The 26,279-nt window shown below is 46.6% G+C and overlaps 1 protein-coding gene across 4 annotated transcripts in view; it reads right to left on the bottom strand.

Moving 5' to 3' along the window:
- Positions 1-107: 107 nt before the first annotated feature.
- Positions 108-26,279, bottom strand: part of LOC309357841 (A-kinase anchor protein 1, mitochondrial-like) — a 31,054-nt gene continuing 4,882 nt past the window's right edge. For 2 of the 4 annotated variants that reach the window (XM_081890396.1, XM_081890395.1), the window contains 2 exons: positions 2,453-4,118; positions 108-325 (listed from right to left, as the gene is read on the bottom strand). In XM_081890396.1, coding sequence (XP_081746522.1) covers positions 123-325; positions 2,453-4,094 — 1,845 coding nt within the window. In that variant the 5' untranslated portion in view covers positions 4,095-4,118 and the 3' untranslated portion in view covers positions 108-122. Of the gene's footprint in view, positions 326-2,452; positions 4,119-23,171; positions 23,316-25,374; positions 25,477-26,279 lie in introns of those variants that run through there. The other 2 variants (XM_081890397.1, XM_081890398.1) reach the window with 2 other exon arrangements.

Raw genomic sequence — 26,279 nt, 5'->3', positions numbered from 1 at the left:
ACAAGTCCTCAGGGAGAGAGGATTAATATGAAGATGTATTCAACAATTCCTGCTTGGCACATCTTATATGTTTCCGTTACATCTGAACAATTCTGCATTGATACAGCCATGTGTAAATATAGTCAACACACTTTCAGGTGTGAAGCAAAACTTTGGTTAGGCCAGATTCCACCAGAAATTTGGGGCATTACCTTTGGTACCTCTATCTCCCAGATAACAAGCTCTGTCTTATTAGAATCTGCTCCGGTCTTCGAATTCTGGCAGCTGTCCTTATTTCTGAGGGCACAGCCAATGTCCACTGAATCCATGCTATTTACATCCGAACCTACAAAGAGAGATAAGTTCCGCAGCTCTGAGGCATGTTACAGAATCTTATACATAAATAAATAAGTTTGAAATATGAGGAAGTATTAAGAGCCGGGGCGAAACTACACACCTAGCAGGAGTTCTGAAACAGGATCCTCCTTATTCTACAAAGCAGGGTGAGGGAAAGGGGGTCTTTCCATTCATGGCACACCATACATTTAAAGCACCTCTCCCCTCTACAACACACACACACACACACACACACACCCTATGTGAATTGTCTCCTTGTGTTGTATGCAAACAAGGCCTACTCAGAATAGACCCAATGAAATTTATGGGCCTAGGTTAGCCATGTCCATTAATTTCAATGGGTCTACTCTTGTGTGGGGCTAGCACTGGATACAACCCTCTGCGAGAGGTAAGCTACAGCTCCCAGGATTCTTTGCAGGGGGTGGAATGTGCTTTAAATGTATAGCTTATGTATAGCCTGCGTCTTCCCACATGCATGCTCCTGAAAGTGAATGTTCAAGAACCCATAGGGCCCTTACAAATTTTCCACTTTGCTACTGAAAGAAACTCAGGTGAGGAATGATTTGGCATAGAGTCATGGAGGGAAAGACCCCCCACCCCAAAACAGCCTGAGCCAGGGTGTTCATTGCCTTCAACAAACACAGCCATCAATACAGCATTAAACACTAGAAACCAAGGCTGAAGTTCTACACACATTTAGATAATGTGACCCTACTGCCTTCCTGATGCTTGTGGACTACAAATCCCATCAGCTGGGGCTGATGGGAGTTCGGTGGCCAACAATAGATAGAAGAAGGCTGCAGGCTAGCTGCCCCTTGTGACTAAGAGAAAGGCAATATTGTGAGAGGTTTGTGTTGGTTCACAAAAAAAACCTCCTCTAAAGTCATCTTGAGTTTAAGGACTGTTCACGCTAACCCACCTTGATAATTCTAGTAAATCTAACATACACACATACTTTACAGCAGAGTGAACAAGTTCTGCGGGGCCTCCTGAGCTGCCAGTTCTGTCTATAAATATAAATAAACACCATTCAGCAAAAGGGGACCTTTTAAGAATATATCTGGGTCCAGACCTCTACAAAAGATCTTGCAGGTGAGAGGAGATTGAACACCTAACAATACGTTATCATCCTCATCATCAACAACAATAATAAAAACAATTAATTTACATACCGCTTAAAAGCCAAATGGAGCTTCTATGCAGTTTACAAGTACAAAACAAATCACACAGAAAATTAAAAAATAAACCCATGTCATTAAAATATGCTACTGGGCGAAAAAATCATCAAAACATGCATGGCTACACCATCCGTGCTGGCTTTCTGCCCATTTCCAGGTCCAATTCAAAGTGCTGGTATTAACGTTTCAAAGCCCTGAACAGCTCAGGGCCAGGTTACTTGAAGGATCATATCCCTCCAGATATACCTGCCCAGACTTCAATATCATCTTCAAAGGCCTTTCTCCAGATGCCCATACCAACCTGAGGCATGTAGGCAACTAATGAGGGGTGGGCCTTTTAGGTGGTAGCATCCTGGTTGTGAAGTGCCCTCCCCAGAGAAGCTTAAGAGTGTTTTAACAGTTTTAGAATGCTTTCATTCTGTTTTTAAATTGTGGACATGTCTGCCGTCCTGGGCTCCTTCAGAAGGGATATAGAGTCAACATGCATACATACATCAGGAAAGCACCATGACAGCTCCTCCGACAACACTGGTCCCACTTAAGTTATCAGGCCTAATAATAACAACTGAAAGAGCCAAACTCCATTTTAAAGCCATTTAAGCTGCCTCTACATCTCACAATAGCAAACCTGACACATTCATGACAAGCTGAGAAAAGCAGGACTTTTGGGTGTGCCCCGAATCTGCTGCCAATACATTTCTAGAGTGACCCCAAAATTCTAGCGTTTACGTATTTTGAAGGAGAGAAAGCAAACCCTTACTTTTACACCCAGAGCAGCCCAGTATAAGATGCTCATAGCTCTCCAAGGAAGCAGGACTCCATTTTATTTACACAACCCTGGAATCTTTTGATGATGGGCAGTTAATGCTGCAAATAAATTTTGTGAAAAAACAAGAAACAGGACACATGCAAGAAAACCGGGACACAGGAATCCTTACCCCCTGAGTTGTCTGCATCTGCTTCTGCCAACCACGGCTGGTCGTGCCTCCGATGGGGGCAGTCTTCCTTCAGCACTCCGTTGCTGTACGGCACTTTGTTCTCCGCTAGCGTAGGGGAGGAGGGAGGCTTTTTGCTGGACGCCAGCTTGTGTTCCGAGTCTTTGAGCGTGGGCATGTTCAGCAAATCCAAGCGCTTACCCAAAGCAGGAGAGGAGGTGCTTTTCAAGAGGTCCTCCGCACTCGCCCCGTCTTCCGAGGTGCAGGCGCTGCAGCCGGAATCTTCTGTCATCGTCTGAGCGTCTTCCAACTCATCCTCGTGGTTTGCGGCTGGGTCACCGGCAGGCTGCTCGGCGCTTCTGGAGTCCCTGGAGAGGCCGTGGCTTGGGTTTCCCAAGAGGCCATGCGTCAAGTGGCTTGAGTACATGGCGTGGCGGTTGACGTTCTCTTCCAGCAGGGGAGTCACCTCTATGGCCGCCGCCTTCTCAGCGACACAGCCGTGGCCCTTGCTGCACTCTGCTTGGCCGGCAGCTGCCACGGAGATCTTCTCAACCCGGCTGGCCATCTGAGAGATCCTATCCGACATGTCGCTGACCGACCCAGAAAGCACTTCCTCGGTGGCTGCCTGGATGACGTTGGAAATTATATGTATGGCAACCTGCTCAATCTTCTGGACTTCTTCTTTGTCTAAGCTGATGCCTCCCACCCTCGCTTTCTCCAAACTCCCCTTACAGCCAACATCTCCAAAACCATGGCGCTTCAACGTACTACCAGCGTTCGAACTGGACGTCTCTTCTTTCTGGGCCAATTCTGCGCTAGCAGGTTTGACGCATTTAGCCTCCGCTTCCATCACTGTGGCCGCCGCACCGGCGCAGCCACCACCAATCTCTTCCTTTCCAGTGGCATCCACAGAGGGTTGAGAAACCGCATCATCTGCCATTTGGGAGCATGGGGCGGCCAAAGAACCCGCATCTGAGGAGGTGGCTGCTACAGAACAGAGGCCTTCTTTCAAAGGCTTCTCTGGTGCATCATCCTGGACCACCTCCTCCAAACCGCTATCCCCAGACTTCTCTAAACTAGAAGACTTCTCTAGCAGAGCTGCTGCCGTCGAGACTGGTGATGGCACCCGGTCTGCCACTCGAGTGGCTGCCAGTGGCCTCTCGATAGAAGCTTCACCAGCACAGGTACCGTCAGCTATCTGAGCGCCCGGAAGGGAAGGCTCCTGTGCGGGGGATCTAGGTACATCTCGGCACCCCGTCACTTCCAGTTTTTCACTGTCGTCCTGAACCCTGTTGGATTCAATGGTTGTTTTTGCCGTGACAGGCCGGTGTCTTGGGGGGTCCCAGCGCCGAGCGCCGCTTTCCAAAGGGGCCTGCAGGCTTGCCGAAGACTCGACGGTAAAGGCTGGTTCAGCAGGCTGCTTGGCTTCTGGGGGCAGGGGCGGCTGGCTGTTCAACGGCACCCCTTCTCTAGCGGAAGGCTCTTTCTTGGGGGAGCCTATCCTGTGTTCTTCTATGTTGGCCAAGTCTCGCCTGTCGTGATTGCTCGCACGCTCCTTTTTGCGTGAAGAAAACCACCACCACCCGATGAGCGCCAGCACTCCAGGGATGGCAAAGGGCAGCAAGGTGCGGAAGCGGAGCGCCATTTTGCAGATCCTCAGCGATTACACCTAGAGACAAAAAGAAACAAAAACACAGAGCGTCATGTTAAAGGCTTCAGTTTTCCTCACACTGTTCTGAGAACATCTAAGCCAGCTGGCATGCTCCAGCGTTCCTTGACCTCCATCGCTGACTATTGGCCACTCTGGCTGGAGATGATGGGAAGGACAACATCCAGGGAGTGCCAAGCTGGCAAAGGATTAGCTTTGGGAACATTAACAACTGAGCGGCTGAGCTTGCCCAGCATTCACCAAAACGCCACCAAAACCTTGTGGCTTTGCCATTATGAGAGGCTGTGTAGCCAGGATCACACCAACAGTGCTCGGAAACACTCAATACTAGCCTGCAATCAGGCATCCAAGCCGCAGAAGCTCAGAAGTCTAGTTTCTCCATCTTGAATAGCTCAATATTTTTTTAAAAAATAAAGTTTCTAGTCCTCAAGGGCTACAAAAACACCCTTGGAGAGGGGGGCGATGGCTGCTAACATTTCAGAGGTACCTCTGGGGGCGCAAAGCAGGTTTTTTAGGAATTGGGAAGGGAGCGTGTTTTGATTTACAACTATGCAGAACCTTCTATGAAGACATGGCTGTGAATATTCTAAGCATTTAAGATTCTTCCCTAGAAAGAGTTCAAAGGCAGCTCCTCTTATACAAAATAAGCCACATGATCAATACTTTAAAAAAAAAAATCCTAACAAGTAGTAAGCAACATGATAGAGGCCTACAAAATAACAATGGAAATAAAAACGGGTTGCAGTGGGTCAGAGTGGCCCAGTCGGTTTAGCTGCTAGGCTCTGAAGGATCTAGGAGGCATATTTTGCCTAAAAGTGGGGAATGTTGGGTATTAGAAAGCAGAAACAGCCAACATACTGGCCTACGTAATATAGGAAGAGTCTGCTGGGTTAGGCCAATGGTCCAGCATCCTATTGTCACAGTGGCCAACCAAATGCCCCAAGGGGGAGCCCACAAGCACAAACCCAAGTGCAAGAGCCCTCTCCCCACCTGCGATTCCCAGCAACCAGTATTATCCAGAAGAATACTGCCTCCAACCATGGAGGTGAATGGACTACAACTCCCATCAGCTCCAGCTAGCGTGGCCAAAGGCCAGAGATGTTGGGAATTGTAGTCCAACGGCTTCTGGAGGGCACCGCTGTATTAAGGAACCCTCTGCCTCCCCGCGTAACTGAGCCCTGCTGAATGCTTGGACTACTACTTTCAAATCAAAGACAACATGCATCCCCACCTTTGACCATGAAATGTGCACCATCAACATATGCAAGCAGAGGAAATCACCCACCAGAAGAAAATCTGTGCTGCAAACACCTGGTTCGATATACTGTGCTGGTCACCTTTCCATAATCTTCCTTCTCAAGTGCCCCCCTCCATGCTCTGCCCAGTAGCCCCTGATCTTCATTTTGACCTCAAGACCATAAAGATCACATGATGATTATTCGCTTTTGGTTTACAGGAGCAAAAATGTTTATAGTTGCAGATAAGGATCTCAAATACAGCAACATGCATCAGAGATGTTCGTCATAGATCCACAACAGAACAGAACACACACACACACACAGTGCTTTTTGTTGCACTGAATGTTGTACAACAAACTGTACGACATCAGCTGCCATCTAAAATAAATTTGGAAATCCCTGCCTTCATGAGAATCAGGGCTAAGTCCTACTCAGAGGAGACTCAATGGAATTAATTAATGGACCCAATTTATTCATGCCCATTAATTTCAGTGGATCTACCCCTAATAGGAATATTCCACAGTCAAGATAAGTGACAAAAATTGAGGTTCACATTGTATTCTGCCCAACCTGTTACTTGAGCAAGAGCTCCCCTCGAGTTATAAAAAGACAAGGCTGGCATTCCTTTCCTTAACAGAGGAGAATCTGCGGGCCTTGTGGCTGGAATGTCAGGGGTAAACAGCTGCCCATTCAGAGAGCTGCTTGCTGCAGAACACTCTCACAGTTTACATTGGCAGCCAGCAGAGTTTGGGTGTCTCCAAGGGCACGGACTCGTCCTCCCAAGGTTGGAAGCGTAGAACCAGGAATATCAGCTCCAAGGTCTAGTTCTCAGAGAAGTGGGGCAAGCATGTGTCCCGGCTGTACCCCTCAGACTTGGAGCGGGGAGGCTTACGTGTCAGAACGATCTTCCATACAAACTAAATACACTCCCTGCATGCAAAAAGCCTGCATGTGGGGAAAGAGCCTGACCCGCTCTTTTTCTGCATGCAGAGGACGATGGCTTTGTTGCTCTATGGAAGAGCCCTCCCCAACCCAAAGGTCTGGAGGGGTACAGCACAGACACAGGCTTGCTCCACTTCACTGAGAACTAGGCTATGATGATAAGGTGCTTATGGAGTTTTCTAAAAAGATTCTCTCTCTCTCTCATGCAGAGGAAAATCTGCAGGGATTTCTTCTACTGCCATTTAATGATGATGGCATCTTGAGGGCTCTCCAAGGGGAACCCAGGACACTTTCCAGAAGTAAGAAAGCAGAAGGTAAGCTGAGTGAGAGACATGCGAAGCATGCGAGGAGGGCGAGGGAAGCCTTCTGCATTGAGACAAAGCAGGTGCGAAGCCCTGATCTGAGCTGCTGGAGGAACAATCTGGGCTTTAAAAAATAAATTAAAATTTGCTTGTAACATTCCAGTTTATTATTTTTATTTTTATTATTGTTATTGAGCCATGAGGACTGGTGATTCCCAAGACACAAGAGCTTCTCATTTGTGAATCATCCACCAAAGTTGGGCTTTTTCCAGCAATTTTGTCAGGACTCAGGTTCTCAGAAGCCAAAGGCAGGCTCTCCCCTTATGTATGATGAAGCATTCAAGAGCAAAGCAGCCCACTGACCCATCCCCCTTTGGAGATGCTGGGAATAAAACTGAGCAACCAAAAGAAGAGCTAAAGCAGCTTTAAGTTTATAAACCATCTGCGGCTGAAGGCTTGGGAGCGCATCACAGCGCATGAACATGAAAGGAGCCCAGCAGGATCAGGCAGACGTCCTTCTAGTTCATCATCAGTTCTCTCCCACAGGTCAGCCAGATATAACAGAATCATAGCATTGTAGAGCTGGAAGGGACACCGAGGGTCATCTAGTCCAACCCCCTGCAATGAAGGGATGATTTGCCCTAAGTGGGGCTTGAACCCACGACCCTGAGATTAAGAGAGCCTCGTGCTCTACCAACTGAGCTATCTCATGCCTCCAGGAAGCACACGACAAGTGAAGAAGATAGACAACAGCCCTCTCCCATTGCTGTCCCCCCCCCATCTTCTGAGTTTCGGAGATATTCTGCCACTGAACATGGAGGTTCCATTAATCACAATGGCCAGCAGCATGAAACAGATCTCTAATAATAAAAGATGCGGCACCAATAACATTTGATTCTGCAAAGCATAGATTTGCATTCAGGACTGCAAGAGGACAGAAAAGGAAGCAGCTGTTCAAAAATTAAAAGAGTGCCAAGACATTTAGAACAGGGGTGGGGAACCACTTGCTCTCCAGATGCTGCTAGAACTACAACTCCCATGCTGGCCGGGGCTGACGGAGTCCAACAAAATCTGGAGGGCCACAGATTCATCAACCCTGCTCTTATGAAAACTTACACTGCGTATGCTCTGTTTCTAATTAAGGGAGGTGGGCAAGGAGACACTCACGACACCTCCCCAGTTCACTATTCAGCCAACTTTCTGGAAAATTCACTAGAAATCACCCACAACAGGACTAGAAACTCGGCATGGGGCAGTGGGGTGGGATTCTATATGCATGCAAAAGGTGCTGCAATTCCCCAAGAAGTAGCTGTGTTGCCCTGCACCAGCCTCTGCTCTTCCCCTATTGTGCTGCTTCTCTCCCTACCTTCCAGACACCCTTGCTTACAAGGGAATTTAAAATTCCAAGTGTCGGGTATAATTGGCATGCAATGCTATTCAAGAATGCATTAACAGCATCCTGCATTGCAGAGGGTTGGAATAGTTGACCCTTGGGATCCCTTCCAACTCTATAAAATATTCCTCTCTAAGGCAGCAATATATATATCTCTGCATGTAGAAAGCAAGGGTGGAAATGCTTCTTCTAGATACAGATTTACCACCTCAATGAGAACTTGGGATAGTCCCCTGCTCCCTCCTCCAGTAGGCAATTCCCTTAGGTCTGGTGTTGGGAACATGTGGCTCTCCAGATGTTGCTGAACCATCAGTGCCAGCGAGCATGATGGGAGTTGTAGTTCAGCAACATCTGGAAGGCCACTTGTTCCCCATGCCCACCTGAGGCAATGAGCTGAAATTGCACACTGGGTCAGATTCAGACACACCCTTCTAGCAATATACTCTTCCTGTGATGCCTGCAGCTTCTGCCTGGAAATTTTTTTTGTGTCCGCTAGACATTGAACACCTGGTTCACATCTACTAAATGGGGTTGGGTGGGCACAATAGCACCAGCTCTCTTTGGAAGTTGGTTTTTTCTCCCCCCAATTCCTCCTTTACGTGCTGCAGAATCAATAAGCCCAGCTCCCCTCCAGAACGGACAAACCCTGCAGTAAGCGGATCCATATAAGGGCCGAAACGAACTAGTTGTGCAGGGTTTTTAAGGGGCGGACAAGGCAGCTCTGCCTAAGATCTGAGAAGGGAAGAAGTTGGCTGGTGTTCACTTCAGCACACACATACATGGCAAGCTGCTGTGTTGCACATGCTGGCATCGTTCCCAAGCCTGGGATGGGATTCCAGTTCTGTCAGTAGACTCAAGGATTCTGCACTTGACAAATGCACAACGCATGGAGCGCCCATTTGCTTGTGCATTATCTCCTGGGGTGAAAGGGTTGAAACCTTCCCTGGATTCAGGTCAGACCCATCAAAGTGCTTGCAAATTAAAACCCAAACACTAGGAGACAGGAGGCACCAGCGTCACGTTCTGCAGCCACAACAGTGTCCTTGAGGGCCCCAAAAGCTTCTGAGCTCTGCCTCCCTCAAAACTCGCTGCTCCTTTGGTGGTAACTTCCCCCCCTAAAAATTACACAAAAGGGGAGGAACTTGGGCAAGCAATGCTCTTTCCCTCCTCCTCTTTCAGCTCTATAGGCTTATCAGGGCTCGGAAATTCTATTCATTCTGACTGTCACACAGAACGTGCAGAAATGCAAAATTTGTATGTTTGTGTGCAATCCTTCCCTCTTTGGGGGGGGGGAGAGAACTGATCTGGGGGAAAGGTGAAAGATGTGACCAGAGGGAGCAAGTACCCACAACACTCCAAAACTCAAATTTGCCCATGAGCCTTTGGCGACCCATGAGCTAAGGAGATCAGTATCATGAATTTTGCATTCATTGTCTGGCTCTCATTCACACAGTCCACAGACAAAAATGATTATCCACACCACCATTAAGTTTCCAAGGAACTTTGGCAGAAGTTTAAGAGAAAGGGGCTTACGTATTTTCTGGAACTGGGAGGTGAATATACCCAAGAAACTAGTCCTTGTTGAGCCTGGACAGCTCATAGGCTTTGGAATGGGAGATGAGAGAGGGATGCCAGAAGATTGCATTTGTACCACAAAGTGCCAAGACAACAGTGCAATATTAACAAGCTCGTATTCTTTCCGCTCCCTGGATTAAGGCTATTTGCACTCTGCATTTAATTGCATAAAACACCAAGTTTCTAGTCCTCGGTGGTGAGATGGTAGGTCGAACCGAGATAGCAAAAAAGAAAAAAAGAAAAAGCCCGGAAGGAAGCAAGAGGTCAACATAGTGGGCGTAGAGAAGATTCTCAATAGGAAGCACCTTTAAAATTTCACAGCCTTCTCCCCCTAATCACATAACGATATAATTGTGTAATGCAGTGGAATTAGAAGGATGTGCGACACAGTGTCAGGGAATGCAGCCACCAGGGTGAAGAGGCATGCCGGATAGGACCCGGTTGCATTAAAAACTGAAGTCACAGGGGCCTGGAAATTTTTTCCACGCTAAAAATAGCCAAAGGGCATATGAGCTGCCTTATAAGCCCACACAGAAGCTGGAGATTCCAGAAGAGATAAAGCTAACTTGGTACGCTAGCTTTTGTTATGTTTTTGGGGGGAAGCGGACTTCCTATTTCTCAGGTGAATCCATATTTTGGAACAAGGCAGCTACAAATAACTTGCAAGGTCAGAGAACAGAGTCCGGTCTTTCTCTAGGGTTTCTACTTGGGCAGCTGGAGAATCACCTGCATGCAGTCGAACCAGCACGAAGCACAGCTAACTTCAGCCGCTTTGACAACATTAAGAGGAGAAGCAAAAGGGAAGCAGGGAGAAATTAGTTGGGCTCCGCTTCTGAAGTGGGGATTGTGTTACAAATGGAGCCTTGCCCTCAAAAGTTCAGAGGCACAGATTTTACTTCTATTTAAATGTTTACGAACCATGTATTTCCATTAAAAAATTATCACAAGGAGGCATGCGAAACAGGAACTCGAATCCAGAATTTTAAATCTAGCTCTGCCCTCACAATTATAACCGCTCAGCAAAATGGCAACTAAAACAAAATAACACCTTTTGAGCTCCTCTCACATAAAATAGGTCTTAGCACATATTAGCAGATGGGTGGAGGGAGAGGAAGAGACAAATTGTGGCATAAAAACATGGTTTCCAGGTGGGAGAGACACTTTTAGGGGTGAGGCAGGTGTGAGAAAGGCTCAGCTGCTGCCCAGGACAGTAGGATGCTGCCACTGCGCCCATGCCACGGGGTTGTAAAATGGAGGACAGTGAGAGAATTATTTGGGTTTTTTAAATAAATAAAAAAACCAAACGCTTGCCACTGAACTTGTACCCTGCTACCGACTGTGTGAGCCGCAGGCCGTGCCCAACAACAGCATTATTTGGGGACTAAACCGAGAGTCAGGTGTACTTTGCCCCGAATTATACAAATAAAAGCACTGTGGCATTAAAGCAAACAAGAAGAAGCACCCAAGACAGCAATGGAGGACAGCAAACACGGCAGCCGAGGCTGCGGTAAACCCGTTTGCCTTTAAAAGGGTACCATGAGACTGTTGCATTCGCTGCAATTTAAACAGAAACCTCCACAGAAATTGGGCTGGTAGGGGAAAAAAGTTCAACATGCTCATCCTTCTACACCTTGGAAAGTAAAGGGAAGGGTATCTCTATTGAAACAAGGGTGGGGCTCCATTACCTCAAGGCTGACCACCTACTTCAGTCAGAAAACCACCATTAGATGCCCAAACATAGCTAGGAGGGGACAAGCGCAAATCACTTACTGTAAATCAGTCAGCAGAAGATCTCAGTGTGTAGACAATACTGGGCTTGATGTGCCAATGGTATGACTCGGTAGAGGGAGGTGGAGAGCCACCGATAGACTTATTAGCCACAGCAGTGAGATAGAACTTCCATACTCACACCAAGGACATTTCTGATAGTCACCTGCTGGAAAGCCGTGTTCAGGAGAGGGCTGCCATATTCAAGCCCTGCCTGCAGGCTGTCTAGAGACAGTTGGCTGGTCACTGTGGCAAGTCAACTGCTGGACTAGGTGGACCTGATCCAGCAGGGCTAGAATCATAGAATTGTCAAGTTGGAATGGACCCCGAAGGTCTTCGACTCCAATCCTCTGCAATGCAGGAATCTCAACTATAGCATCCATGACATATGGTCATCCAACCTCTGCTTATGGTCATCCACAACCTCCGGAGGGAGACCGTTCCACTGCCAAACAGTCCTTACTGTCAGAAAGTTCTTCCCGATGATTAGTCTGAATCTCCTTTCTTGTAATTTGAAGCCCTTGGTTCGAATCCTACCCTCCAGAGCAGGAGAAAACAAGCTTATTCCCTCCTCCATGTGACAGACCTTGAGATATTTGAAGATGGCTACCATATCTCCATCTTCAAATATCTCAAGAACCCAGAGTTTGGGAAAGATTGTTATATCAGTGGAAGACTTGCGGTGATTAGTGGAGGCAACCAGAACGTGGAAGTTTAGATTTTCCGGTGGTCCTATCTGCGCTCACAAGACTGTGAGAGGAGGCACACAAAAAGCAAACAAATCAAGTGCCAAGTTTATTCCGGAAACAACGGAAGACATTTCTGTTCTGACAAGCTTTCTCAGGTGGCTAAAGGGGACTTTGCCACGAGCATCTACTTGTTAGGGTTTCAGTCTTGCTTTAAATATAACTGGTTTTGTAATTTTAACTATTTCAATAATCTTAGGTGTAAATCGCCTTGAGAAGGTTGCTTAGAAGGCAATAAAAAAAAGGATGGTGATGACAATTTAACACTTTTATTTTCACTAAAGATGAAGCCCAAAAGTGTTTCTGGCAAGGCATGAGCCTCTGTTGATCTGGGACCAGCCATCTGAACACAGAACACAATGCAGGGTTCCCTGAGTTGTCGACAGCTTTGATGAAGTTGAAGTGAGTCAGAGCATTTTATTTTTTTTAAGGCAGCTTTCTTCACCAATCCAGAAGGGCAAGCTCAAGACAACTGATTTAAGTCCTTAATGCATCTCGAGCAGCTAAATGAACCATGAAATCCCAACACTCACAATTGGCTACATTCATGTATTTGAAAGAAACTAGAGCTAGGGGATGGGTGGAAAAATTAGGAGGCGTTGAAATTAACAGACTACGCAGAACTAGATAAATTAACAGGTCTGAAAGTCCGAAACCAACGAGATCACAAGTTCACCGAGGACTGGAGTAAATTTGTGGATTATATGAAAAGCATATGTGATGAACAAATAACGTTTGTGGGTTTACAGGAAGCTTTGTGAAGAAATATGTATAGAAACATTGTAAAAAAGGGAAGAGGGGGAGTAGGTGGATTTTAAGATAAAAGACAATGACAAATTTTGAACTTGCAGTATAAAGACGAGAACACGGAGGATTCACGGATGAACTGATGGAAGTCAAAAGTACGGTATGTATTTGTGATTGTATTGAAAATGTATGACTAAAAATTCTTTTTTATTGGAAATTAATAAAAAATAATTCAAAAAGAAAAAGAAAAATTAGGAGACGTACATAATAAGGGCCCAGCTGGCTCAGACCAAAGTTCCATCTGATAATGGAGAACTTGTGGCTGTGTTCAGATGCTGCTGGGCTAACAACTTCAACCATGAGCTGAAAAGTTGAATAAGCTGTATCAAAGGGAGATGGAGCTTCAGAACCCAGCAACAGTCTACCACACCTCCACCTCAAGCTTCTCCAGCTGGGGCATAAAATAAGTGTAAATATCTGGTTGACATTTCCCCTGCAGCCCTGCTTAGGAAGTCACCACCACTCACCATCCTCATGGTCTGAGTTGTTTTTGGTACACACTGCCAGATTTGCCTCAAAATACATCCCACACTACACCAGAAATAGGCAAGGCTACAGCAACCAAGCCAAGCCCTTGCCATGACTTAGAAGCATCCTTCCCACAACGCCAAGGATTTCATAGGCAGACTGTGAGCACGCAGTCGCCAAAGGAGAGTAAGAAAACTGCACCAGGCAACCAAGCAAAGCTGTCTAAAGACAGAAGGAATAGACTCTTAATACTGCTTTTCCATGAAACTAAGGTAAAGGTAAAGGTACCCCTGCCCGTACGGGCCAGTCGTGTCCGACTCTAGGGTTGTGCGCCCATCTCACTTAAGAGGCCAGGGGCCAGTGCTGTCCGGAGACACTTCCGGGTCATGTGGCCAGCGTGACGAATTTGCTCTGGCGAGCCAGCACCAGCGCAGCACACGGAAACGCCGTTTACCTTCCCGCTATAAAGCGGTACCTATTTATCTACTTGGACTTAGGGGTGCTTTCGAACTGCTAGGTGGGCAGGAGCTTGGACCAAAAGATGGGAGCTCACCCCGCCGCGGGGATTCGAACCGCCGGCCAAACGATCGGCAAGTCCTAGGCACTGAGGTTTTACCCACAGCGCCACCCGCATCCCACTTCCATGAAACTGCGCCCCAACAAACCTTACAGTGAGACAAACATGGAAACAAAGAATAGAAGACTAGTAAAAACGTAAGAGCGTGAGCACATCAAAAGAGACATAACAAGCCTTGGGCAATGTGTGGGAAGGGATCTGGCTCAGTGGAAGAGCCTCTGCTTTGCATGCAAAAGGTCTTAGGTTCAATCACAGGCATCTTCAGGTAGGGCTGGGAACAGCCCCTTGCCTGAAATCCTGGAAAGCTGTTGCCAGTCAGTGTCAACAACAGATGGACCAAGGACTCAGTAGAAGGCAGCTTCCTGTGTCCCCATCACTTATCTGTCCAGTTGGTTCCTGAGACCGCTCACTTCTTATAGCCACCCCACCAACCATGCTCACCAAGCCCAACATACCCATTGCTTTTTATAAGCAAGTAAAAAAAAAAAATCACATTCTTGCGGGGGGGGGGCAAGTGGGGAGAGGCACTCCAGACAGCAGACAGTTCTCTGTCCTTGCACAAATGGAACAAGGGCAAATTGACGCTGGCCATGTGGCACCCGGCGAGACAAAAATGGCAATTTGCAAAAATTCTAGAAATATTTGCGAGTCTAGGCACAGTCAGTAATTTACATGCCCTTGCCGTGCATTGGGGGGAGAGGAGCCAAGCAGATGATCGTGTTTTCACTTGTCCAGAAAGAAGTCTCCCTACGGGAAATGGGATAATAAGATTCCAGGCGGGTATCAGCCTTGTTAGGTCTCTTTTTGGGCAAAGCGTTGAAATAAGGAGTGGGGGAAACCTTGTGGCCTTCTAGATGTTGCTGAACTCCCATCGGCCCCTGTCAACATGGCCAACAGTCGAGGCTGGTGTGAGATGGGAGTCCTGAAACAGGTCCCCCATTTCAATAAAAACATATCAAGAGCCCTGCTGGATCAAAGATCCATCTAATCCACTCTTCTCAAAGTGGCCCAACCATATGCCCCAAAGAGAAGCCCACAACCAGGATCCGAGTGCAACAGCACACACACACACACACACACACACACACACACACACACACACACACACACACACTTGTGACTGTGAACAACTGGTACCCAGGACTGTTCTGCCTCTAACAGCGGAGTAGCTCACAGCGAGTGCATCAGCACAATCCTCCACACATTTGCCTAAACTGCTTTGAAGCATCCAAGTTGGTTTCCATTACTACAGCCCATGGGAGCAAATTCTGAAACTTCCAGTGTTAGAAACTCAGATATACAAGCTGGGGGCCAAATGGCTCCTTAAACCCAAGGTTGCAGTCGCCCAAAAAGGAACACCATTTTGGGGCAAGACGGCTCTAAAGTCTTATTTTGACTGACTGACTGTGATAGATTTTCAGCTAAACATCTGGCTAGTTCAAGTTGACAACCTTGAGCTGTGTTAAGAATGTTGAGAACTTAAAGAAAAGTCACTTTATCCAGGGAGAGTCTGCATGTATTTTTTTTCCTTATACTATTTTGCTTAATAGTGACACAGACCATTCATAATGTAAGAAAATTCTTCACAACTGTGAGGTGGGGGCAAGTGAAGACAAGTGACAACAGTGAACTATAACGCTGTTCGCTGCTCCTGCGCAAGCTGCACAAAAAAGGGTTTTGGTTCCTGAAATTCATTCTGATTGTGCAGATAAAATGGGACACATAGAATTCTACAGGAGAGGGTATTAGTGTGTGGAAAACAGTCAAGATCCAATGATTCCCAGGCATGCACCTCCAGAGGTGGAGGTGTCAGGTACCTTCTGTGACCCAGGCATCTTCACCTGCAAATGGCCAAGAGCCAAGTGCAAAATGCGCCAACCACAAACTGTGCTAAGCTGTACAGTGGTACCTCAGGTTATATACGCTTCAGGTTATACACTCCACTAACCCTGAAATAGTGCTTCAGGTTAAGAACTTTGCTTCAGGATAAGAACAGAAATCGGGCTCCAGTGGCGTGGCAGCAGCAGGAGGCCCCATTAGCTAAAGTGTGGTGCTTCAGGTTAAGAACAGTTTCAGGTTAAGTACGGACCTCTGGAACGAATTAAGTACTTAACCTGGGGTACCACTGTACTTCCCTTTACCTGTCCTGGATCTCCCAATAGGTGGGACATACTTTGTGGCAGAGTTCTTCACAGCAGTCATGCCATCTTCCCTTTTACATCCTAGGATTCAGGCCATCATGGAAAACAGGAACGCCGCTGTGCTGGGACCCACAAACCCCACGTAAGTTAGCACTCACACAGAGTTGACATAAAACAGATGCTGCCTAAGCCATTTGTTGCATTTGAGGAACGGACAACCCCCAGGGATGTGGACTGGGAAATTTAGAACTGGGAAGTTTTTTTGCCGCCCCTTAAGAATGAACCGAGATTCAACTTATATTTGGTAAGCAAAACTAACAGCATTTCACACTTGGTGCTATCTGAATCTCAAAATGTTTTGCCAATTAGCCAGAGGTAGATGAATCAACAGATTCCATTAGGAAGCCTTCCATGCAGAGTGCACTTAAACCTCAGTCCTACACACGCTTATCTGGGAATAATTGGCACATAAATAAGCCGTAGTGTCTTCAAAATAAACAGCCACAGGATTGCGCTGTCAGTGAGGTCTAAATGTTATATTCCGATTCAAGTTCCTTTTATTGGAGGACTTGTAAATATTTTAAGACATGGCAACTCAATGCTACCCACTTGTCTTAATATAGAGCTTAAGGGGGGAAAATGGAGAGCAACGTAGACCATTTTGGCAGGCCTAATTTTAGCAAGCCTGAGGCACTGGAGAAGCGGGTTCTTCCTAGAGGGGAAAAAAATGGTAAAAACACTTTCCTGTCAAATTTGGCTATGGCTATTTTCCATTCTAGTTGCCCAGTTTGATTAGTATTGCACTTGTTTTGTTTCGCCACTAATTTTCTAAAAGCCTGCATTTCTAAAATTAGAGAATGGAAGAGAGAATCAGAAGTATTGCAACAGGGGAAACGAATCTGGATCATTTGTTTAGAAAACGTGTTCCACCACACATCACAGACTGTCTCGTACCCAAGGACTCCTGTTTAGCTTTAAGGCAGCCAACAAAAGATCACCTCTACCACCACTCTCTGTTTGTTTGTGCTGATAAGTATGCAAGCTTGTGAGCAGCACAGAACACCTGCCAAGACAACGGACTGACTGACCGGCACTTTCTTCACTAACGCAAGGTTAATAAATAACTATTTCTTCAGTAGTTCCAGGTAGATAACCCTTTGATCAACCTGTTTAGAAATTCAAATGCAGGAAAGGCATACACCCATCAGGCTGAAAAGTGTTGAAATGTGTTTAATTCCCCTCCTGCCAACATCAGTATCACTTCATACCCCATATATTCTCCAAGGGTGGGTGCTTCTAAAGATGTAAAGGCTTGGTGGGGAAGGGAATAGGAAAATTGGGAGGGGAAAACAAACTTTTTTGGAAACAAGAAAGGAAAATAAACTGGGAGGACCGAACACATTGGAATAGCACCTGGCTGCATGCACAAGATCCCGGGTTCAACCCCCTTCACTCTCCAATTAAAAAGATCAGCTGCCCAAGACCTTCAGTCAAGAGTGGCAGACAATCAGAATGGGCAACCCTGGTCTACAAAACCAAATTGTCCAGCTTCCTAGGCTCTATATAATAGGGGCCCCTACTGGGATATTACAATTTTTGCAGCCGGGGGAAGTGGGGTGATAAACAGAAATTTTAATTTATTATTTCGTTTTGTATGCCGCTTCCCCCCACATCAGTGCTTCCAACGTGGCTCATTCTGGAAACTGGTTTGTCTTTCTGTTTTCTATAGGCCGCCTCTCAAGATGTCTTCACCAAACCTGGCACAAAGGTTCCTGAACCAGGGGCAGCAGTCGTTGTCTATGTTTGGATACCAGCTGCCAATTTGAATCCAGATGGCAAACCCAATTGTGACTTTGGTGTGACTTCACCTAATTTTTGGCATGGCAGGTCCAAATTCACTAACTGCACTATCCCTTTTAAAATAATTATTTGTTGTTGTTGTTTCTACAAATTACTGGGCAGCGACATGCATTCCCCAATAGTAAACATTTGAACTACATTTGGAGCACATTATTTCTCCCAAAGCATCCTGGGAACTGCAATTTTTTTTCAGGGCTGCTGGGTATTGTAGCCCTGTGAGAGGGAAATTACAGTTCATGGGATTCCTTCTTTGTGGGAGATAATGTGATTCAAATGTGCTTTAACATTATATTGCATATGCAGCCGAAATGCTGATTCATGTCAAAACAGAACGGGTTTTACTCAGAGTAGAACCACTGAAAAGAATGAACGTGTTAGGTCTATTAATTTCAATGGATCTACTCCAAGTAAAACTTAACTGAATACTGCCAAACATAACAATCCAAATAAATAATTCATTTTGATAACCTAGAGTACGCGCCAGTGAGAAAATGACACGATTTCACTGGAGTGCAGAGAGAAAGGAAGAGAAAAATTATATATAGATGCCACAAAAAGTAAATTTTACTAAATCTCCCTTTGAGCAAGCTTCTAGGCCTCATTGATTTTCTTTTTAAAAAAAAAACCATTTACAAGCCTGAGGATGTCCTGGGGAAAACTTCAGGTGGCAGAGATAAGACCCCAGCAAGTCAGGTAGGGTAGATATAATGTTTATGGCACCCAGGGCCTTTTGTGTCACACCCTCAAACTTATTGCAAACACACCCTTGAGTCAGAGACTGGGGTTCCACACCCCACAAAAGCTCCTTGTTATCAACCAGCAGAAGGCGTCAAGTGAGAAGTCTGCCCATTTACTGCACTGCAGAGAATCCAGATCCGCTGCTCACTCAATTAACTTAGTACAGGATTTATCTTTCAAAAACAAAACAAAAATTTAAACGCGACGTTACACACGTAACAACTCAGCCAAGGACTTAGTTCAAACACAGATAGCAAAGTAAAAACTTTCCCCTCTTCCTGCGGAGAGCAAGCGCATCATTAAAGCAATTCCAGACCAGGCAGAGCTGCTCTATCAGACACACCCCTCTCAGCTTTGAAGTTCTTTCACTCCGGTTTTTTTATGTTTATGAGGAGGGAGGGGCACGCTTTCCCTTTGCTACCACTAGTCAAGTTGCAGATTTGCAAGGGGGGAGTGGGGAGAGAGAGAGTCAAGGCAACAAAAATCACCTAAAGGGGAACTCTTATGGGATCAATTTATGTTGGATGCAAGACTCTACAGGCTTCTGAGCTACACAGAACCTATCCCTGGGGCAGTTAGAAGTCTCGGCTTCTGGGTGAACCAAGGTCACTGAATGCAAAGTGTTGAGAGAGAGAGAGAGAGAGAGAGAGAGAGAGAGAGAGAGAGAGAGAGAGAGAGAGAGAGATAGATCACGAACTAATCAAGTGTGATGGGCAACAGGTGCTGTTACCGGTTCCTCTGAGCCAATAGAAGGCCTAAACTTCACAGCTTTGATTAGTCCGGCTGCTCTGACATCACATAGGGCTGCTGCAAGACTTGAGCCACAGCCAACTGTTTTGGGGCAGCAGGGATTCTGACTTCAGAGGCTCGGGAACAATTGAGGGCTTCAGAGGATGGTTTAACAGTCAATGCCTCCTTCCAGGGAACTCTGGGAATTGTAGCTCTGTGAAGGGATCAGGGCTCTCCCTAGAAACCCTCAGCACCCTTCACAAACTACAGTTCCCAGATTCACTAAGGGAAGCCACGTCCGCAGCCCAATATTGCGTTAATGGAATACTGCAGGTTGGGTCCCAGAGCACTTAAGCTGCCTGCCCTGCAACCAAATGGCTATATTTTGTCCTCAGTGCATTTTATTTGGCTAATTACCATTCTCTGGTCTTTTAAATGTGTCAGTGGGAAGGCGGTTATTGGTTTGTTTTCATTTATTATGCATTTTACGTCTTCATTTTGTACTTTTATGTTGCAATCTTCGGGTGAAGGGTGGTACAACAATTTAATAAACAATCTTTAAAATGGGAACAATGAGCGTTTAAGGCAGAGAGGGATGCAGACATTAAAAGCAACAATATAGCTCAGTCAGTAGAGCAAAAGACTCTTGGTCTTAAGGTTGCAGGTTTGAGCCCCACGTTGAGCAGAAAGATTCCTGCATTGCAGGAGGTTGGACTAGATGGCCCTGGGAGGTCTCTTCCAACTCTGATTTTATGATTCTGTTCAGCAAGCTGCAATTACTGTCTGCATCATGAAAAAAAAGAGAAGAAAAATCCTTGCAGGGCTCTCCCACCTATGGACTTTGAAGCAGAACACAACCCTCTCCAGGTGGGGAATTGACCAAATGCTTTGAATCACCAAACACCTTGTGAGCTGAAAGCACAGGAGGCGACTTCAGTTTTAGTGTCTGAGGTCTGCACTAGTCCAAGTGTTAGGACAAGCCATGATACCCACCAACTGGCCTTTGGGCAACTCCCTACGGCTACATGCACACCACAGATTTAAAGCACATGACTCGCCCCCTCAAAGAACTGGGTGCTGGGAACTGTAGCTTTGTGAAAGGTTGTACTACAGTTCCCAGCACCCTTAACAAACTACGGTTCCCAGAATCATTTGGTGTGAGGGTAAGTCACGGGCTTTAAATGTACGCACCCAGCCTCTTTCACAGTGTATTGGAAAGACAAATGGGGAGGGCGGGAGCCATGTGTCCCATTTCAAGTGTCAAGGAGAAAGGGCAGGACAAAAGTCATTTTTAAAAATGTAATTCCTGTGTGCCAGTTATGACCTCTCAGGTGAGACGCACTTTAATCAAAGGCCACCTCTGCTTTCTCTGTGTGTTGCTATAGTCACACAACATTGAAGAAGTGTACCTTCTTTAAGTACGAAACCAAATCAACGCTGGAATCATTGCCTGTCAAGTGTGGAACTCCTTCCCAGTGCTGACTTGCCGAAATACAAAATCGTCCAGCCATTATCCAAGAATGGGGGGGGGGGGGGACCTGCTTCCCTCCAGTTGTTGATGGACTCCAGCTTCTATCAGCCCCAGCCAGCAAGGTATGATGGAAGTTGGAGTCTAGTATAGGTTTCCTACTCCTGGTCTATGAACTGTGCAGTATTTTTATATTTAGCTTTCTTTCGGTAGGGTTTCTAATTTCAGCAGCTGGATTTTAAAACATGCTTTATTTTTTAAAAATGACTTCATCCTAGCAAGTATTGAGGGGCAGCACGAGGCCTTTTCAGTGGTGGCTCCCCACTTACGAGGTGCTGTCTTAGGTGAGGCACCCCTGGTGTCATCATTACCTATTTTTTAGGTTTAGGCACCAGGCAAAAATATTTATTTTCACCCAGGTTTCTGGCCCTTAACTTGGGAGGATTTTTAGGTATCTGTGGCCTCTGGAGTGGGATGTGTTACGACTTGCCTTTTTCTAAGTGTATGGATGTGTTTTTAGGTTTGTTCTGGGTTTTTTTATACTCGTTTTTAATGTCTGCATCACTATAAGTCGCTTTGGGTAATGAATAAACAGCAAAGCAGGCCAAAGACAACACAGCCTGTTAAGACACCACTGCCTCAGGGAATGGTATCTGAGCAGCATTTAAGGCTGCAACGCTTAAGGCAGAATTGGGCAACTTTTAAGACAGTCTAGGAATCTGCTAAAGGACAAATCCCTAAAATGTGCCGAAATGCATTCATATTTCATTACCCAGAACACTCAGCATGTGCTACAGCACTAATGTAGCCCCCCATAATAGGGCTGAAAGTTATTCCTCCCTGTCTCCTAATACTAGAACCCTCTAGGGGCCACCCGGTAAGAGATTTGGGATGAGGAAGCACTTTTTCACAGCACAGTGAAACTGTGGAACCTCTTTCCACAAGATGCAGGCACAGCCACCAACTCACGATGGCACCAAGTGGGGATTAAAAGTATTCACAGACGGTAACACTATTGGGGGCTAGCAGGATGGCGATCGATTTATACAGCATGTGTGGGGTACCTGTGGCCCTTCAGATTTTGCTGAACTACGACTCCCACCGCCCCTGGCCATGCTTTCTGGCGCTGACAGGAGTTGCAGTTCAGCAACAACCAAGAGGGGGGAAATTTCTCCAACTCCTATTGAGCATATACCTCTGAATGCCAGGTGATGGGACCAATACTGAAAGACCTCTGCCCTACATCTGGGAGCGGCAATACTCAGTGACATTTCGTCGCGCGACACACAATTAGCCTACGGAACTCATTGCCATGAGAGTCCGAAGTGCCCAGTTGCTTTACAAACAATGGTTAGGCCATTTTGGGGGAAGGGTAAAGAGAGCCGTCCATGGCTGTACCTGCGCTCCTGTTCAAAGTTCCTACCCCTCCAAAGATCATCTATCGCCAACTACCCAATAGGGACAGATACTGATTAACTGCAATATTTCAACATGAACATCATGATTATTATGGTAGCTTTATGCGCATTAGAAGAATTTGTAACCTGAAATGAGAGATATAAATGACATTTTATTTTACTGCAAACAAACAAAAAATACAGTGGTACCTCTGGTTATGAACTTAATTCGTTCCGTAGGTCCGTTCTTAAGCTGAGGTACCACTTTAGCTAATGGGGCCTCCAGCTACCGCTGTGCCACCAGCGCATGATTTCTGTTCTCATCCTGAGATAAAGTTCTTAACCTGAGTGCTACTTCCGTGTGAGCGGAGTCTGTAACCCGAAGTATTTGTAACCTGGGGTGCTTGTAACCCGAGGTACTGCTGTACCAGACTATGTGCCCCTGTAGCAACAATATGATGGGGAGCAACAACAGTAAAAGCAGCAGCTCAGCATCAGGGATAACTTATTATTACATTTATATCCCACCTTTTCTCCTATAAACTCAAAAGTGGTGCCGACCCTTCTCCCCCTTTCTGTTTTATCCTCACAACAACCCTGTGAGGTAGGTTAGGCTGAGGAAGAGAGAGTAACTGTCCTCAGACTACCCAGTGAGCTCCACGATAGAAACCAAATCCTTGTCTCCCAGGTCCAAGTCCAGCACTCTAACCACTATACAACACTGCCTCTTGGGAGTTACCATCCCAAGACACACAATATTCCAGAATGACACCCTCTGCCTCCATCCAAACAGTCCCAGGACTCTTGCTTTCACTGTGACCACATGGCTAGCTCTACCACATATCAATGGCAGCCACTTGAAAATGATTCTTTTTTTTTAAGGCTTCCATTTAAAACAGCTGTACCTTCAGGAATCCGCCTAAGCGTTGGGGGACTGAGGTCTCTGCTTCAGCAGAAAAGCGAGGCTCTTGGGCTCCTTCCATTCCCCCCAAAAAACCCTCCAAGTTTGCTTAATCATTCCCCCGCTTGCAAGAGGAAGGCATCACCAGCAGCCAATGGGAGAAGACTGACTCCAGCGGAGGAGGGACTGGAGGAGGAAAGAGTGAGTGACATTTCTCAAGTTACCATTCAACACTAGCCCCCCTCCAGGGAGGGAGGGAGAGAGCAGTGCAGGGAGGGTGACCTCCAGCAGCCACTTACGCCAGGAAGCGCCAGTAGGGCAATTCCTCTCAGAAGGCAAGCAAGCTCACTAGCCTGCTACATAGGCCTTGCTTATGTAGCACCAGGAACTTGCTCACCTCAGACAGGACGAAAGCAAACAAGGGAAGCTGGAGAACTTGTCCCATTGAAACTTCTTTTCCTTCTCCCGCCTCATCTGCCACACTCAGGAAGGTGATAGAGGGCACAGTCAAAGGGCAAAGGCCAGGGTCACCACTACAGAGAGATCAACAGATCCTAAAAGATGCCCTCGGGCACAAGGCACCCTCTTCTCAAATCTGCCGGTGTCATATTTGTGGATCACAATGCAAATTAAACTGCAGTCTAGTGGTTAGAGCAGACTACAACTCCCATTGTCCTTAGCTAGCAGGACCAGTGGTCAGAGATGATGGGAATTGTAGTTCAAAAACAGCTAGAGACCCAGAGTTTGGGAAGCACTGACTTAACAGTGTCAGAGCAGAACCTGGGGGATCTGGGTTCAAATCTCCATTAAGCTCACTGGGTGATCCTGGGGGCCAGTCACTACCTCTCAGCCTAACCTGCCTCACAGGGTTGTGTGGGGATTAAATGAGGAGGGAGAAAACCATGTAGGCCACTTTGAGCTCCTTGAGGAAAAAGACAGGATGTAAATGCAATAAATTAAAAAGTACCAGAAAAGCACATCGGTCCAATTGGTGATTCATCTGCTTAGGAAAAACGGAAAGCAGCCTTCTGCTGAGTCAGACCATTGGGCCCATGTAGCTCAGTATAGTGTACACTGACTGGCAGCAGCACTCCCAGGATTCAGGAAGGGAGCTTCTCCTGTCTGTAGCTAGATATGCCTCTGGGGTCTGAGCCAGAGACCTTCTGCACACAAAGCAGATGCTCCACCCATTGAGCCAGAGCCCCATCTCCCATTGGAGTAACGTCAGGGCCATGAGCATGTAGTTGCGTTATACCAGAAATTTTCCACACACACAAAAAAATTGTGTTTACAATCAAATTATTTCCCAGTAATTGTCAAAGTGTTTGCCTGTGTATGTGTGTAAAAGCAAAGGCACATGAAGTAATTGAAAAGGCAGACACAAGGTGTGGCAATTACTCTAGAGGAATTATCACAGTCCACGTAGCCGAAACAAATGCCAAACACTCACAGAACACACCCAAGCCAGCTCTGTATCTTGTATTTGGGGTGGAGGGGTAAAGGTCAGAGGGGACCTCACTATTTCAGTAAGACATATTACTCCTTGCAGCATAAGAGGGTTTGGTTGTTTTTTGGCAGGGGAGTGCTAATGAGTTTCATACCTGAACAAGTATCTTAACCTAACTCAACAGCCATCCAAACTCTCACCCATTGTGTGAGAGACCTACAATGCAAACCTCTTGTTAACAGCCAACAGCAGCCTCTTGCTTCACCAAACACCACCTGCCACTCAATAATGCTAGGTTTAACACAACATTTCCCTTACAAGCACAGAGCGATTCAACAACCCTGTGAGGTAGGCCTCAGCTGCAGATACACTGAAGAAAAAGACAACTTGACCAAAGCTACCCAGAAAAGTAGATTTTGCTCAGCATGCTGTTGTACCAGAACTTAACACAAGGGAAATATCTACACTGTATATTTAAACCATACGGCTTTACCCAAACAATCCCAGGAACTGCAGTTTGTTAAGAGTACTAGGAACTGTGGGGAAACTACAGTTCCCAGGATTCTTTGCAGGAAGCTGTATGCTTTAAATGTATGGTGTGCATGTTATCTACTTGTGCATTATGTGTGTGTGTGTGCGCACAAGAGAGTCTACACCTAATGCTTTCCCAGCATATGAGTTTAAAAGCAGCAACCAGAGCAAATCACACAGGCTCAATCCAGTGGCATCTTCACGGGATGAGAAGAGAGGTGACACAGACCTGTGAGTCTTCATGGGCAGACTCCAGGCAGGCCTAGCACCTGTTCCTCCAAGCCATGAATACTTTCCACAAGCCAAGGGCTCAGAGAAGCCACAGCTCCACCTGCAACAACGAGGGAGAATCTTACCAGAGGTCCCAGGTTTCCTACTTAAGGTGACATAGCTCCATAGTGCTTTGCTGTTCAAAGTTCATAAGGGGGAATGGAGGACCCAGAAAGCAGAGGAGAGGGAAGAATTAAAGAACAATTTGTCTCCTTATTCCCACCCCCCCACCCAAAGTGGGGCAGAAATGCTAGTACAGAGACATGAAAAGGAAGATACACATTTCAGTGCCACAAAGCAAAGAGGAGCTCCCAAGGGCAGGCTAATGACAGTGCACTGGGGCCAAGGAGGAGTGGCTCCACGTTCAACAAAATCACGGGTGCAAAACTTTTCTGAATTTTCGAAGGACACTATAAAACGCTTTCTTTTTGTTTAATGCACAAGACAAAGTCGGCGAGAGCACCGCGGAAGAGCCGCGCTTTAACAAGGGTTAATCTCCAGCCTTGGCTCGAGCGAAGGGATCCCCTAAGAAGCCGCCGCTTTACGAATCTAGGGTGGGTGGGAGAGTGCGTGTGGGGTGGAGAGCGGCCCATAACGAGGAAGGGCCGAACCACGTGCCACGGGCTGGGTGGGCGAAACGCCAACGCGGAGCAAGGCGAAGGAGGAGAGGTTACCGAGGCCTGCTCCTGGTGCTTCTCGGTGCAAAATGCCGCCCGCCGGCGGAGCTGAGCGCTCTCTCACCTGCTAACTGCCGCAGACCAGAAGACCCTTAAAGGGGCACAGCTGCAGGGGCGAGTCGGGAAGTTGTTGCGGGAGGGAGGGGAGAGAAAACGTCAAAAAACACCCAACAAATGCAATTTTAAA

Source organism: Podarcis melisellensis (genome assembly GCF_964234715.1).
Source record: "Podarcis melisellensis genome assembly, chromosome: 15".
Taxonomy (NCBI): Eukaryota; Metazoa; Chordata; class Lepidosauria; order Squamata; family Lacertidae; genus Podarcis; species Podarcis melisellensis.
The sequence above is the reverse complement of the archived record's forward strand: the minus strand, read 5'-3'. Positions and strand labels throughout refer to the sequence as shown.